Genomic DNA, 15,818 nt, shown 5'->3' on the forward strand with positions numbered 1-15,818 from the left:
ATGCCAACCTGACTGGGAGGGGGCTAGAGACCCTGCCAGTCTACCCGGCAACCAGTGATGCATTTCAAATTGGTTGGCTGGCAACCAACAGGTGCTGGCCTCCATTGGACCAGGTAAATGAGGTCATAACATCTACAAAAGTTAAGGCCTGTCCAGGAGGAGGGGCAGTAGCCATGATGCAAAAACTCAGAGAAAGAAGCTGGACAATCTGAAACTTGCTCTCTCTCTTGAAAATCATGATCAATGAACTGCCTACCTCCAGAGGGAATCTGCACCTGCCCTGGATGATACTCATGAGTAAGCTACCTGAGATCTAGCTAGATATATAGCTTTCAGTAACTCAGATGTGTGATCAAAGGCTACCCAGCCACCCTGTTTGCATTATGGGATTTCTCTGATATTGCTCTACTCTGTACCCTATTCCAAACCTACTCCTTGTAACCAATAAAATTCTCCTTTGTACCTAGCATGGGAGACTTATTGAGAGAGGGCCTAAATTATGCCTTGGGGTCCCCTTGGTTCAGCTGACTAAGGGGCTGACTTGGTTCAGCTGACTATTTGTGCTTCAGACTGAAGGAAGCACCCCAAGTTCTTGAAGTGAGTCAAGTACCTTCAACAGCTACTAGGCCTGTGTTTCCCAGGGGCCACAGAGCCAAGATCAGTCTAGACTCTGGGTGGTGGTGGTGTTACCCCCAGGCTAGTGGGTGTGCTCCAGGAAAGGGTTTGGCCAGACATGAGGCACCCCTAGGGAGGCTCTCGGAGTCTGGAAGGTGGTCGGGCACAGTGAGGTGGGTGGCTCAGTGCAGGAGCCCCCCCTATTGGCCTGCCACAGGTTCCATCCCTGCTGCATCCCAGGACATGGACCATAGTTTCAGTCCAGTCCTGTAGCAGCAGCACTTGCTCCCCACCCCTGCTACAACAGGGCCAGGCTGGAACAGCAGTGCCGACTCCATACCACTCCTACAAAGCAGACTGGAGCCATGCTTCATGCCCCAGTCTGCAGCAGGGATGGAGGCTGCCAGCATGAAGCAAAGGGAAGGGAAGGGGATGCTGAGGGACAGGCAGGGAGGGAGATACTTTGGGAGGGAGGAGATGGGAGGAGGGGCAGTGGGGACCTGACGTTGTGGGTGGCAGAAGCAGTGTGGAGAGGGGAGGAAGGGGGAAGAAGGGAAGGGGGAACTGGGGCAGCTTGAGGTTGTGGGGATGGGGGGCATGCACAATGGAGAGTAAGTTGGGGGAGTAGTGGCAGCCACCTGCCTCTTTCACTTCCTGCAGCACCACCTCCATGCTGCCTTCCCCATTACTGCCCCCCACACCTGCCCTACCACATGTCCCTGCACTGTCTACCCGCTCAGCTGCTCCATTAGTGCTTCCCTTATCACCTCTCCCCTCACCACCTGAAGTAGCCGGGGTGGGGGAAGGGGATGAATTTTAAATAATTTTCTATAATAATTAGATTCCATACATGGACAATTCTAATAAATTTATAAATAGATTCTATGTGTAGAATCTAATTATTGTGGGGGGTCGTCTTACATTCAGGGTCATCTTGTAGTCAAGTAAATATCATACTAGCCTTTTTAAAAATAACTCCTAAGTAGCCTATTCCTAGACAGTATTATTTGACTTTCATTCACGTCGTCATTTTCATGGAGACTTTGGGGCAGATTCTGCTTGTGTCTTATCCAGTTTAATTAAAATTAATACTATTTGTACCAGTGTAACTCAGATTAGAACTTGATTGTTTCCCCTCCACTGATATCTTTTTCTCAGGCCTGTTTTAAAACAATTTAAAAATAAATATTTCATTGCCTTAGAATCAGTTTTTCCTGGCTGCCAGCTTTACTTCAAAGGTTGCTTAGTACTAATGGAAGTTTGTGTTTTAATATCCATTCATCAAAAATAAATTCCATTAAACATTTCCCATCAGCAAGAAATGCTAGGAAAGCCAAGAATAATAAAACCATGATTAATACTTATCTGCTTTCTATTATCTTGGAAAAAGAGTCTACTATAAGTACAGTTATCCTTTAAGCAAAGCAGGAAGCTGAGAATCTTGGTACTGTGGGCTGTTTTCATTTGGATAAGAAATTGGAAATGAGTTGAGTAATTTTGGTAAGATTGGTTTATTTACAGAAAGAGAAATTAAATTGAGTATAATGTTTTCAAATATCACTTAAGAAACTAAGGCGCCAGAGGTTTAGTTCTCCCCAAATTGAAGTGGTGGGGTTTTAATTGTGTCGATTAAAAATTCACCATTTCAATTTAGGGACTTCCATCACTGTAATGGAATAATGACTGCCCCATTTTTTTCCTGGAGCCTGCCTGCCTCTCCAGCAGCCAGGGGCAGCCAGGGGCCAAGCTGCCAGCAGGCCCTGAGCTGCGGGGGCCCCAGTCCTTGTCTCCATAGTTGCAGCACCCCCTAAGCAGCACCCTCTCACTAGGCAGGCAGTTCCAGGGGGTGCTGCTACTGCGGAGGGAAGCATCGGTCATCCCCATAGCTCAAGGTCTGCACAACCTGATGGCAGCTTATGTGGGCAGGCTCTGCTGAGAAAAAGAAAAAAGTGATGAGGGGCCTGATCCTTTTTCTTTTTTTCTCCTGGAGCCTGCCTGCATCTTCCATGGCCAGGGGACAAGCTGCCAGAGGGTCAAGCAGCCCCAGAGCTGTGGGAGACCCCAGTGCTTCCCTTCACAGTGCTGGTGCCCCCCAGGACCACCTGAGGTGGGGTTCCACCAGGTGGGTGCCACCCAAGGGATGCTGCCACCATGGAGGGAAGCACCAACACCTCCTGCAGCTCAGGAGCCACTTGGCCCACCAGCAGCTCACTCCCCAGCCACAGGAGACATGGGCAGTCTCCACTGGGGGAAAAAAAAAGTGGGCCCCTCACTCCTTGCCCTCTTGGGCTGCTAGCTGTGCAGGTGCTTCCCCAGGTTGGAGGCAGAACTGGCTAGATCCAGTGGTGCATGGGATGCTGGAAGCCCAGGCATACTTAGAGAAGCTTGGGCTTGGTGGCTTCCAGCACCCCATGCACCATCCCCACCACCTTCCTGCTGCCTGAGATCACCCAGGAATAAGCTGACTTGCCCCTGGGGCAGTATGAGAAGGTGGCAGGAGGGTGGCTGGGTGTGCTGGCAGCAGGAGAAGGCAGCGGGAACAGTGCACAGGGCACTGGAAGGCAGCCAAGCCTGAGCTTCCTGGGGCATGCCTGGGCTTCCAGAGTCACGTGCATCATCCCTGCCAGCTATCTACAAATGTATGGCCCTTGTACACGTGATGAATATCGCTGTTATTTGTTATGTAGCAAACTAAAATACATTGGATGTGCTTTATTTTGCTACATAAAAAAGTCAGTTAAGTCAAAATATGCCACTGAAGGTGTACACTATTATGAAATTTAATCACAATATGCCACCGAAAGGGTACATTGTTACACAATTAAATTGCTAAAAAGGGAGATTAAGTTGCTAAATGGGTCGATTTTGTTACATGTACAAGGGCCCTTCATCACATGACAAAGGCCCTAAATTCTCTTATAGAAGTGACTTGATTGCTTAGGGAGAGGTCCGGTTGGTTAATTTGGTGCCTAAGCATGATTTGGGTGGAATTTGAGAGCTGAAGTTCCAAAGAGCAACCCAGATGGGTCCTGCAACACAAATATTAGTGGCCACCTAAGTTCAGGTGGTTCCTTAATTTTAGATTTCAAGAATTCCCTGTTTGCCCTGACTCAGGTTTCTGTCCATGCTCTGACACATATAGTGTGCAGATTACAGTGTCTAACCTCTGCCTAAACTATGTTGCAATCCAGATCGATGCTGGTGAGGTAAATAAATCTCTAAAAATATTCAAACCATTAAGTTTGTCTTGAAGTCATTGAAAGCAGCTCAGAAATTATTAGATCACCCCCCTAGTAATGGGCAGGGATCCTGGTTTTCTGTTTCCCACGGAAAAACATGGATTCCCTGTTTTTATCAGAGAAAACGTGGATTTCCCCTTTTAGCAGAGAAATCCGCAGAGTCTCCACTTTTACAAAGAGCTTTGCAGGCTAACACAGTTCCAGTCTGCAAGAGCTGTTTGCAGAAAGGGCAGGAAACCCCTGGCCCTGCCCAGAATGGGAGGGAGAGGGGGAAGGGTGGGGCCTTATCCTCTGAGTCAGCCAAGGCTGGGCTCAGGCTCGCCCTTCACCCCTGGGACCTGGAGGTAAGTGGGGCTTCGGGGTTGTGGGGCAGGGCTGCGGGGGGGAATCTGGCTGGGGGCTGAGGGAGCAGGGGACACCACCAGCCCCAAGTGGCACACCACAGTGCCTCCCTGCCCCACACCTCAGTCCGGTCCCAGAAGCAGGGCCAGGGGTGAAGGCAGGGGTGCCCCTCTGTGGGTCACACATGCTCTGGCTGGCCGGGGGGAAGGGGGGGCTCGCACACGGTACCCACTGCCATGCTGCTTTCCTGTGCCCAGCTGCATGGCTTTGCGCACAAGTAGCATGGCAGCAGCGGTGTAGTGGCAGCTGCTGTATGCAGGCCACACATGCTGCCTGGTCAGTGGGGGCGACAAGGGGTGGTGGCTGTGGTGGCAGTGTACCGGCCGGGAAGTGGAGAGGGGTTCACATGCAGTGGCCACCACCGCTGCTGCTTCCCTGTGGAGCTGTGCCCGCAGAGCTGTGCAGCTGGCTGTGGGCAGCAGTGGCGCTGTGGTGGCAGCCACTGCTACCACGTGCAAGCCCCCCATCTCTAGGCACAGCTCCTTAGACAAGCGGCAGTGGCAGCACGAGATGGTGGTGGTGGCATCTGCACACACCCAGCTGGCCAGTGGAGGCAGGGTGATGTTGCACACAGCTGCCACCACCACCTTGCACTGCTGCTTCTGATTGTCTGCAGAGCCGTGCCCGTGGATGGGGGGGCTTATGCACAGCGGCCACCTCCGTGCAGGCATGGCTCCACAGCACAGCTGTGGTGGCTGCCATGTGTGAGCCCTACCCTGGCACCCAGTCAGCACACAGCTACCACAGCCACCACCCCGTACTGCCGTGAAGCCATGCAGCCGTGTGGAGCACAAGCTTCGGTGTAGTGGCAGCTGCTGTGTGTGAGTGCCCCCCCACACTGCACTGCCAGGCAGGCGGCACATATGTGGCTTGCACGCAGCAGCCGCTGCCACTACCGTGCCCTGTGCTGCTTGCCTGCAAAGCCATGAGGCTGATCACAGGATGGCAATATGGGGTGCAGTGGCAGAGTTGTAGTGGCGGCCACCATGTGCGAGCCCCCTGTCAGGCTGACCAATGTGTGTGCAGCTTGCAGAGGGGCACCCCTGCCCTCACCCCCAGCCCTGCTCCTGGGAGCAGACATAGGGGCATGCTCCCCCCTTCTTGATCTGGCCCCCCTTTTCTCCCACCCTGCCCCATCCCTCCCCCCCACACGCACTTACCTTCTGGGGTGGACGACAGTGTCTGTGTGTGCATGTGTATCTGCATGTCTGTGCCTGTGTGGGGAGGGCTGGAGGGCTGTTCTGGGGATGTGAGGGGCATCAGGAGGCCTGAGGGAGGGTGTGAGGGGGAGTGAGGGGCACCAGCAGCATAGGGGATGGCTGTGGGGGGCCTTTAATTTTAATCATGGCTTTGGGGTTTTTAATCAGAGGATCTGAAGTTTTTAATCAGAGAAAACCAGGATCTCTGGTAATGGGAAACTGAGTCCCTAGATTCTCCTCAGCTTACTGAGATCCAAATCCACAAGACCCACTTCCCAAGAGAGTTCCCTTCCTGCCAGGCTAAAGAACAATCTGGGTGGGACACCTTGAACCCTTCCTCTTGAAGGTTGCCCACCAGGCAGTCTAGAATATACAGGTCACAAGGCTAGAAGGAGAACAAACAAGGGAGAGCTGAACTTTGTAACTGGATGATCACAACATTTCTAAAGAGAGACCTGAGTTCCAGGCCCAGCTCTCAGGACTGTCTAATGCAAAATGGATATTCTTTGGTTAAAAAACATCAAAAACCAAAATCAAAATAGGAAAGCAGAGACCAGAACCTGTCCTGCAAATGGTGTGCCACATCACCCCAACAAGCAGCTAACCTCTGAAGAGGGGGTAGGTATTGTGGATACCAAATGGATGGGACTCTTTGATGTGCAGCCTAAGTTTGGTGCCTATACTTCTAAAGAGGTAGAAGTTCAGACTTTCTCCTGTTCTTAGAATTGCTTAGGTTCTTTCGAGAAGCCTACTTCTTCCCATTTCCTGTAGAGTATCTATCTGTCTGTTTGGATCATTTTTCAGATGTGCCTACATTTCTCTATAAACTGCATAAGGCAGGATAGAGGTGAACCTTATAGATAGGGATCTACCTAAATTGTGGTGAAACAAAGGGATTTTTACAGCCTGCTTGTGACTCACGGAGCCGATTTCACAGTCTTATCCTGGCAGGCCCCCTCCCCACCCCCACTTGCTACTGATTGGCCAAGGGGCCTCCAGAAGCCTCACCCCTCACCGCTGATTGGTTGACCACTCATTTTCAGACTGCAGCATTGCTGCAGCATTGCATCTGGCTTCTTAAAAGATGGCACTGTAACTCTTTTGCTTTTCTGACTGGCACCTTCACTGAGTCTATGTCACTATCTCAGTCTCTCACTAGCTCTCTCTGAAACCATGTGCTCCATGGCTTTCTTTGTATTTCAGTAAGCTTTCTTTTTTTTCCAGGCAATTCCATACAAAATCTTGGGAAATGCCATTTTGTGCGGTGATCGTGGAAACTGTCATTTGTTGTGGTTTCCTTGGAAATCCTGAAACCACAATTAAAGTAGGTCCCTGCTTATAGACTAACTGAATCAGAAATTCATATGCTTTGGTGAGTTACAACATAAATATATCTACATAAGCTGTATAGGGTTCCTATGTGCCTAAACCCAGTCAAATAGGATTGCCTTCCTGTGACAAGACACCTTAATTTTAAGTTTTCCACCTAAGTGTAGTATAGGCTGTGTATGCTGTGGTAGAGGAAGATGAGACTGAGCATGCCTCAGCCACCTGCATCCACTATTGTACTCTAGACACAGAAGTTGACAAGCAAAGATATGCTGGGCATGTCCCCAGTAGCTACTCTCAGGCCTACTGCAACCTGAGGGCTCTAGAGCAGGTGATGAAGATGAAAGCAGAACAATCTCATTGGTGAATTTGTGGGTCAGGAGTGCATCAATGGCCTCAGGTTATGGGTGAGGTGTGTTTAGCCCTGTCCTTACTGCAACTGGCCACTGCAGTGGTATACACAAGACCTAAGATTCTTCAAGTCTTCAGTTCCCTGTTGTGTACAGAACAGTCTAAAGGCTGTGTTTCTGGTTGTCTTAGATTCTGTTCTACAACCAGAGACTGCTGGGGCAAAGGAACATCCCAGCCATATTGCTTTGCCAGCTGGGAAGAGTGTAGCACTGGAGCCACTAATGTGGTTCAGATCCCCCCACAAAGCTTCCCCCATAGAAGGAGAACATCCTTCTGGTTTGGCTGCTAGCTTAAGCAGAGAAAGAAAGAATGATCCATTAATAAGGGTGTTAGTCTAGGACTCGAGAAAACTACGTGTTGTTCCCTGTTCCACCAAAGTTTTCCTACACAATCTGTGGTAAGTCACTTAATCACTCTGAATTTCACCTTTACATGCCTAAATGTACTTGTGTAGTCACATAACTGCAATTTTTGGTTTTTGGTGTTTCTACTGTACACCTGTGAAATTTTAAATAATAGTATTTCCTTTCTACATAAGTATTTGGTGATGGAAAAGGACATTTAAAATGTTGGAGGTAGATAACTACAATACCACAGGGCCATACAAATAGCCAAAGAATCAAATCCATACAAAAGAAATGTATTTAACTGATAAGAAAAGTAGGGCAATAATCAACTATTTTGAGACACTTTTGTGAAATATTTTTCTAAAGTAGAAGTTGCTGTCACAGGCAAGCATGCTGAATATTCATTATTAAAAATATTCACCAAATAGTTACTCTTGGCCTATAATTTGTTTGCAAAAAGTAAGGAGTAATAGTCTTAAATTGCTGCTGGGGAAATTTGGGTCGGATATTGTGAAGGATTTTCTCACGGGAGTGGTTAAGTGTTGGAACACATTACCTAGAGAGGTCGTGGAAGCTCCATCCTTGGAACTTTTTAAGAGCAGGTTAAACAAATACTTGTCTAGGGTGGTTTAGAAAGAGACAGTCCTGCTTTGGGCAGGAGGTTGAACTAGATGACCTCCTGAGGTCCCTTCTAGCCCCCCCTCCCCATCTGCCCTTGTATCCTGTGAGCAGTAACACACAGGTTAGCAGTGGTTTCCATTGGTGGCATGGCCAGCCAACAGGGGCAGCAGCTGTTATTTTTTGCTCCTCCTTTCCCTCCTCAAGTTTGCACCCAGAACCACTTAGGAAAACTGAACTACTTGCATAACAAGAGGAGTGAACAGAAAAGGCCTGCACATCTAAGAAAATCTATTAGTGACTTTTGTTTTTAATTATTGCAATATTCACCCTATGCTAGTTTCCTTGAAATGACAAAAAAGCCATTCCAGAATGGCTGAAAAATTACAGTATGCTCTAGTTTGATTTGCTGACATTGCCAAAAAGCATATTAGTGTAACTGTGCTGAGCCCTTTATGAAAACCGGTACTGGACAAAGATTGACTCACTTCTCAGTTGAGATACAAATCTAGCTCTATGTTGTTCTTGGAAAGAGTCTTATAGTTTTGCCTTCCAGATAAACACTCTGTTCTACATTCACATTCAGTAATTTATAATTGAGTTTTTCAAACATTATAATTGTGTGGAATGTTTCCTAAACCACAGCATTCAAGTACACTCATATATCATAGTTAGATGTGCATGTGTACATGATGGCTGTAGTGAATGTAGATGGGAGTCCCATTAAATTTAAATAATTTCAGAAGTTGTTCCTTGTTTCTGTGTACAACACAGCATTTTTTCCTCAAGTGACTTTTGGCTTTTAACCATCTTTGAAGCAGCTGTTAATCCCAGTATGCATTGACATGGGAATTTTTTTTCCTATGCGAGAGGAAACTAAGAGTATATGGAGTATTATGGAAACTCCATTCTGCCAAATGGTCATTTGCTGATGTTGGCTCTAGTTTCACAGCTGACACCCCACAAAAAAGGCCAACCAGACCACATGCAACAAGTTGAAAACTTTAAATCCCTTAACCCAAAAATAACTGTTGTGTTGAAGAATGTTGTTTTAATATACCAGCACATTCTTTTATATTTCATTCTGCATTTGCAAATAGCCATGGTGTTTCCTTTATCAGGATTATGATACTTTAGGTAGTGTACAATTTATCAAAATAATTCAGTCCTGAGCACTAAATCTTTGTGCAGGTGTAAACAAAATTCCACTTCCCAAAGAAATCTTTTTACAATTCTTATCTCTATTTTGTCTATCCATTTTGAGTTTCTGTTCTTTCTCTAGTTGAGGTTTTGCTTTCCTTTTGTTTTAAAATAAAGTCAGATAGCGGGAATGAAAATCCCATTTGATCTGGATTTAATAATATTGAGGGTTATAATTCCATAATGTTAGTCCTGGAACAGTCCTAACATAATTAGAGGCATTTTTTCTTATTCCTTTTTGTGAGCAGAACTAGGAACTCTGTTGACTAAATTCATCATATTACAAATATCAACTATTTCTTTATTTTTAAGAATACTAAAATGTGTATGTGCTACAAGGGAAAGACTTTGCCTCATTGGACATCAAAGTTATATTTACTGTAAATCTTCCCTTTTTCCTTACCCTGTAGAATATATACTCTGATATATAGGATCCTAGTTTTAGTTTACCCCTTTATAAGGAAGGTAGATTTTAGAATCTCCTTGAATTTGCACAACTGAAGTAACAGCAATCCTTAGCAGCTCATTGCAAAGGAATTTTTCTGAGGTACAATTTTCATAGCATAATTCTTTTAATACATATTCATGAGCAAAGTTACTTACCATTGATTCCATTTGCAGCCTTATTTATTTCCTAGAGAAATCTGTATTTACTATAATTAATAAATCTTTAATCTTAATCCAAAATGCTCCTAAATCTACAGAATTTACCAGAAAGGCCTAGAATTAGGAGTCAAGGGAACAATTTGGTTAACTAAGTGAGCTTTTTAAAATCAGTTTCCATGAGCATACCATGGTTTCTATGAATGTCTGTTTATCTGCAGCAGCTGAATTACTGAACACAATTTTTAACCTAGATAAGCTCTGAAATAGTCACTATAAGGACTCTTGATTCATAATTTGCTATTAATGCCCAATAATTAGTTGGGAACATACACATGAAACAATTACTGTGGAAAAGCTGATTTGCTTTAAATCCTTGTAACATTCCCGTTCCCCCCCGCCCCACCTGTGGACCCCATCACAAGGAAGGAAGGAAGTTAAAAAAGGAAAGCAGCCTTTAAGAAGGACACTGCAGACTAGGAGGCCCTGCTCTTGTGGGAGTATAAGGGAAGGACCCCCAGCAGTAAGAGGTAAAAGTACTTAAGCAGCAAAGCAGAGCAGAACACTTGCAGCAAAAGGCCTGACTCAGGATGCATACCATGCACAGGCTTTGGGATAGGCTGGATAAGAACCTGATTAAGGCTAACTAGGGTGTGTCTACATGTGCCTTTCACATGCCTAAACTTAATGCGCCTTTGTTTAAGGTGCATCAAGGCACTTTAGGCGTGTGTCTACACATAGACACACTAATATGTATTAAGGTGCATTAAATTTAGGCTTGCATAGTTACATTAGCCCACATGTAGCCATGCTAATGCACATTAATACAGTGTGTGTCCATTGATGCACACCATGTTAATGTGCATTCAGTGTCTACATATGAGCTAATGTGACTTAGCTAATTGTGCCTAAATTTGGTACTCACTTTAAGCAGTATCAAATTTAGGCAGGATTAGCCTAAAATCACCACTTTTAAAGCACGTTAAGGACATGCACCTTTAATGCACCTTAAAAATGGCAACTTTAGGCTAATCCTGCTTACAAGGGCCACGTGTAAAGAAGCTCATAAGCTAAAAGCAAGGCTGTTCCACTGTGAGCTTACTAGAAGGACTATAAAATGGCATAAGGAAAGGCCAGTGCTGGGAAGGGTCCAGCAGAGACTGCAAAACAAATACAAAGAATGTTGTAAGGGGCGGTTTGTCAGTTAAGAGGTCACAGGCTGCCCATAAAGGGACCTATAGGAGTTTTGGTTGCAACAGAAGATGCTGCATCTTTGCAAGCAAGGCTCACTCCTCTCCAATGACCTGCTCACTAGATTAACACCATGTCAGGGAAGTTGAGAGAGAGAGAGTCCTGGTTTGAGTAGGGACCATGAAGACTGCACTGCACCCAAAAAGTGCAGTCTTCCTGGTCCTTACTCAACACCCCCAAACTTAACTTGGTACAATTTGTCTTCTTTCCATACCATAAATCAGGTCTTAACTGGTTGGTATTGATGTGTGCAGGAGATAGCACATTCCCTGTTCACACTACATTTAGCTTAATTTGGAGTTCAAGCTCACTAGAATTTTATCTTCCTCTTCCACATTGTGTCCCTGTAACCTGACCTATTAATAAACAAAATTGTCAGCAATGGTGTTTTATATTCTGTGCCACATGTATTAATGCTGGTTTATGAGCCTTAGCTTTCCCAAATGAGAGTTTAGTCACTAGTTCAGCTAAATAACCAAAAGCTTTTGCATGGAAACTGAAGGGCTATATTGGAATCAGCACTGGGAACAGATTGATTTTTTTTCTTTTATATCATTGGAGAGGGTCACTAAAATAATTGCTGATTTCAGTTCCTGACACTTGACTGTACTAAGTATCTGTAAAATGAATTTTAAAAAAGTAGCTGAATAAACCTTCTGTAAGGATGAAAGAAGTTTCAGAGACTGTTATGCATCTGAGTATCATAAAACTCAAGTGAAAAAGGCCCTAACTAGCTGAATATGTATTTATTAATCTGTGAACAACCATTCACTATCTGATATAAAACTTTTTTTTAAAAATCTCTCAAATATATTAAACTGTGTTAAAATGACAAATATAGCTGTGGTTTAGAGTAATTAAAACAAAGTGTGTATACATGCACATACACATGTGTATAATCTTTGTCTGTCCTTAGTTTAACTAGATTTAAATGTAGGTGGTAAACAGCAAGGTTATTTAGGTATATGGAAAACCAACATTTGTCCAGCAGAATCTTTATTTATGGAATGATGTTGCATGACCCAGGAAGAACCCTATTCTTATACCAGATCTCAAGTCGACTTTCTTGGAATTGACAGGGTTTTTTAATTATTATTAGAATTGTAGAAAATTAGGCATGGGTGACTACTACCGCCTTAGTCGGGGGGGGCATGTGCCCCCCGCAGTGACCAGTCAGTGACCAGGACAGGGGAGTCCCCTATGACCAATCACACCAACTGGGGCAGGGGTCCTCCACAACCAATCTCACCAACAGGGGAGGAGTATCCCCCTGCGGCAAAAGTTACCAGGTCTTGAGCAGCTATGCTGCTCCTGAAAGCGGCCACAGCTTACATCCGGTGCTCACACTCCCTGACCAGCATTCCCACCTGCCACCCTGCCCATCGCCTGAATGGGGAGCGCAGCCTGACAGGAGGTGCACCAGTGCTCTCAGGGGGTGCACATACACCCCTGTGGACTCCCTACTCGTCACCACTGAACTTAGAGTTGGAAGGGACCTCCAGAAGTCATCTAGTCCAGCCTCCAAGTTGAATCAACATGAGGCAATAAATATTAATCCCAGAATGCCTTTTTTTTCAACTGGGTAAAAAAAAATGTCCAAGTTGAATTTTTGTCCACAACTGAATGCTGACACTCTTCACTTCTGCAATTAAGTGAAGTGAACTGAAGTGAATGCTGACAATCTTCACTTCTGCAATACTGACAATCTTCACTGCTGCAATTTGATACGTACACATATACAAATGTGTATGTTATACGTGCGTGCACCCAAAATGAGGGGGAAAAAAGCACAAACAGTTCAATACACTCACTTGCACTGTCAGTGTGTAATTAGAGATAGAAACCAGGCCTTTTATTATTTGCAATGCTGAAATCAAGCTAAGTGAAGGCATGGTATTTTGCTACATGCATGAATAGTTTCTTTCAAACCCATCAGCCTATTTTTTTCCTACTGAAATAATCAACTGAAGGCCTCCTAAATAAAGATGGACAAACAAGGAACAAGAAAAAACACTTGTCAAGAAGATGAAAAATGTAATTGAGGCCAACATTCCAAAATCATTTCTATGATAAATATTTTCCACACAACTGTTCTGTGCATCTGCAGAAGAACATGTTGCCTCAGAAACAAAACACAAATGTTTCACAGTGTACACCCAATCTCATGCAATATAGAAGTGCCCTTACATTCATTACCTATAAACTTGCAGTAACATGGGCATTATGCTGGTGTTAACATTCATTCCTATGTTTTCAAATAGATGCACAAGGATTTAGCTGTGCAACATTCATTGCTAATCATCAACATCATATGGGTAAAACATACACATTTGCATAAAACTATATGCCAATGATTTGTGGGGAAAAAATCTAACTACATTATAAATTTGGTCTAGTTAATTCTATTTAACTATCTTAATATCTCAAAAATTAAATCCATATCATTTTATACTTTATGTTGAGTTCTTGCATTACAAGAGCTGCTATTTTATAACAATTTTAAATATGAATAACCCATATTTATCCAAACTATTATTATTTCAAATTATTTTGAATATTTAAGCATAATACGATTCTATTTTAAAAATTACTTTTGTAGCCAACTTCCTGAATGACTAGAGGAGCAAAAGAGACTTATCTGTGATAAGCAGATGTACTACTTGACGACTCTGTTATATGGTATGTTACTATTGCAGAATGCTGCTATCAAGAAATGCATCCAACAGAAAATGCAAGCCCTGTTCTAGGATTGTGCTCTCTCTATATAAGATATGCATGCATAGCTATAGCTTACCTTATTTCCTGGAATACCTTTTGTGCCTGGCTCACCAGGAGGTCCTCCGATTCCCTTTACCAAAGTAAAAGCACAGGTTTAGTTTTCTTCAGAAAAAGCTTCATTTTTGAGTGTTGCCTGGACAAGAAATAGTAAAAAGCAGCCTATTGCTAAGCTGTTTGGAGCAAGGACTGTTTCTCTGTTATATGGTCAGTGAGAGGTATGGACGTATTACCGTAATCCAAATGACAGTTAACCATGCTCTTGTAAAAAAGAATATTTTACTGTTGCTTGTAAACTGAATGTGGCAATTCCTGTTCCTCTTTCTCCTATTTCTCACCCTTTGATACTTTCAAACTACACCTAATACACAGAATTTGCTTTCCAAGAAAGTTCACCAAGCTATCATTTCCTCTCCATTCAAGTTTAAGAAACCACTTCTGTGAGGCCAGCTACCTACTGCCAACTTGCGATTTTTTTATTCCTGATAAATGCAGTATTCCTTAAGATGCTTTTAGAGATTGTTGTTATTGTGATAACTCCTGTTCTCAAAGACAATAAGAACACTCCTCTGATCTCTGGTAAGCTGTGGAAGAGGTATATAAGGTATCCAGGCTGAAACACTCACTCAGAATTGTGGAGCATAAGAATGTCTATTTCCCCAACAGGTGGCCAAAACCAGACTTCTGAGGGAAGGGGAGATTCCTGGTAACTGTGAGGAGCAACAGGGTGGGCGCCAATTCTTAAATGATGTATGTCCTTAATCCTATTAGTGAGACCCAAATTAGATCTGTCTCCATAGTGCACTCCTGTGTGTCTCACACCTGCTGAACTCAAAATGAGCTTATGAAGTGCTGTTTATTGAAGCTTCTAACCACAGACCTGATAACCAGGGATCCAGGTTTCCGTTTCCCAAAGGGCAACACAGAAAAGCACAGATTTTCCCTCTACCTGAGAAGAATGTGGATTTTTCATTTTGACAGAGAAACAAGCATGTTTTACTCTTTTGCAAAGAGCTCTTTGCAGGTTGGCAGAGTACATGTACATGGCCATGTGGCAGGGTACTGGTGGTGCTGCCACTTTAAGGACTGGATCAGGGAGGGGCAGGTGCCTGATGAGGGCAGCCATTTTAAGGCCCAGCTCCCTGAGCTGAGGGCAGTTCATGGTCAGCCAGCAGAGGAGAAACATCCCTCTGCTGAGCTCTGCTAGGAACACCTCGGCCGTGAATGGCATGTGGCTCTGGCGGTTGGTGGGGCACAGTGATGGCTGTGGCAGGAGCCTGGCGGCAGTGGGAGCATGGTAACGGTAAGCATGGGAGCTCCCACAGATGCCACCAGTGCTGTCAGCAGTGGGGACATGGGGTAGCGAGCTCTGACCAAGGTACAGTGACCACTTGCAGCCGCCACCAGCAGCATTGCCGGTGGCCAGCAGGAACCGGAGACTGTGCAAAGATGCTGCCGGCAGTGTGAGTAGTGCCTTTTTGCAGGGGGTGCACCACTATGCTCAGGGGATGCATGTGTACCTGCGTGCACCTCCTACATGTCACCTCTGACCTTGGAGGTAAAGGGTGAGGCTGTGGGGAAGGAGGAGGCCTCATTGGTCCTGAGCATGACCTAAAACTGCATCCTGCCAGGGCAGGAAGACCTGGTAGGGCTCCTGGTGGTGTGGCAGTCCCCATGTAACTGCCAGGACTAATCACCTCTCCATGTAAGGTGGATTGGGGTGCCTTAAGCTCAGCCCCCATCTGGGTTATATAATCCAGGAAAGGCCAGGTAAGCTTCTTGAAGCGCCTGAGCCTGCTGGGGCGAGTGACCCCCACAGGGTCAGGCAC

At 45.0% G+C, this 15,818-nt stretch overlaps 1 protein-coding gene across 1 annotated transcript in view; it reads right to left on the reverse strand.

The window, feature by feature from the left end:
* Positions 1-15,818, reverse strand: part of COL28A1 (collagen type XXVIII alpha 1 chain) — a 193,180-nt gene that overhangs the window by 149,149 nt on the left and 28,213 nt on the right. The window contains exon 11 of the mRNA XM_019508467.1: positions 14,009-14,062. Coding sequence (XP_019364012.1) covers positions 14,009-14,062 — 54 coding nt within the window. The remainder of the gene's footprint in view (positions 1-14,008; positions 14,063-15,818) is intronic.

Source organism: Gavialis gangeticus, unplaced genomic scaffold (assembly GCF_001723915.1).
Source record: "Gavialis gangeticus isolate Ggan-Ray unplaced genomic scaffold, GavGan_comp1, whole genome shotgun sequence".
In the NCBI taxonomy this organism is placed as follows: Eukaryota; Metazoa; Chordata; order Crocodylia; family Gavialidae; genus Gavialis; species Gavialis gangeticus.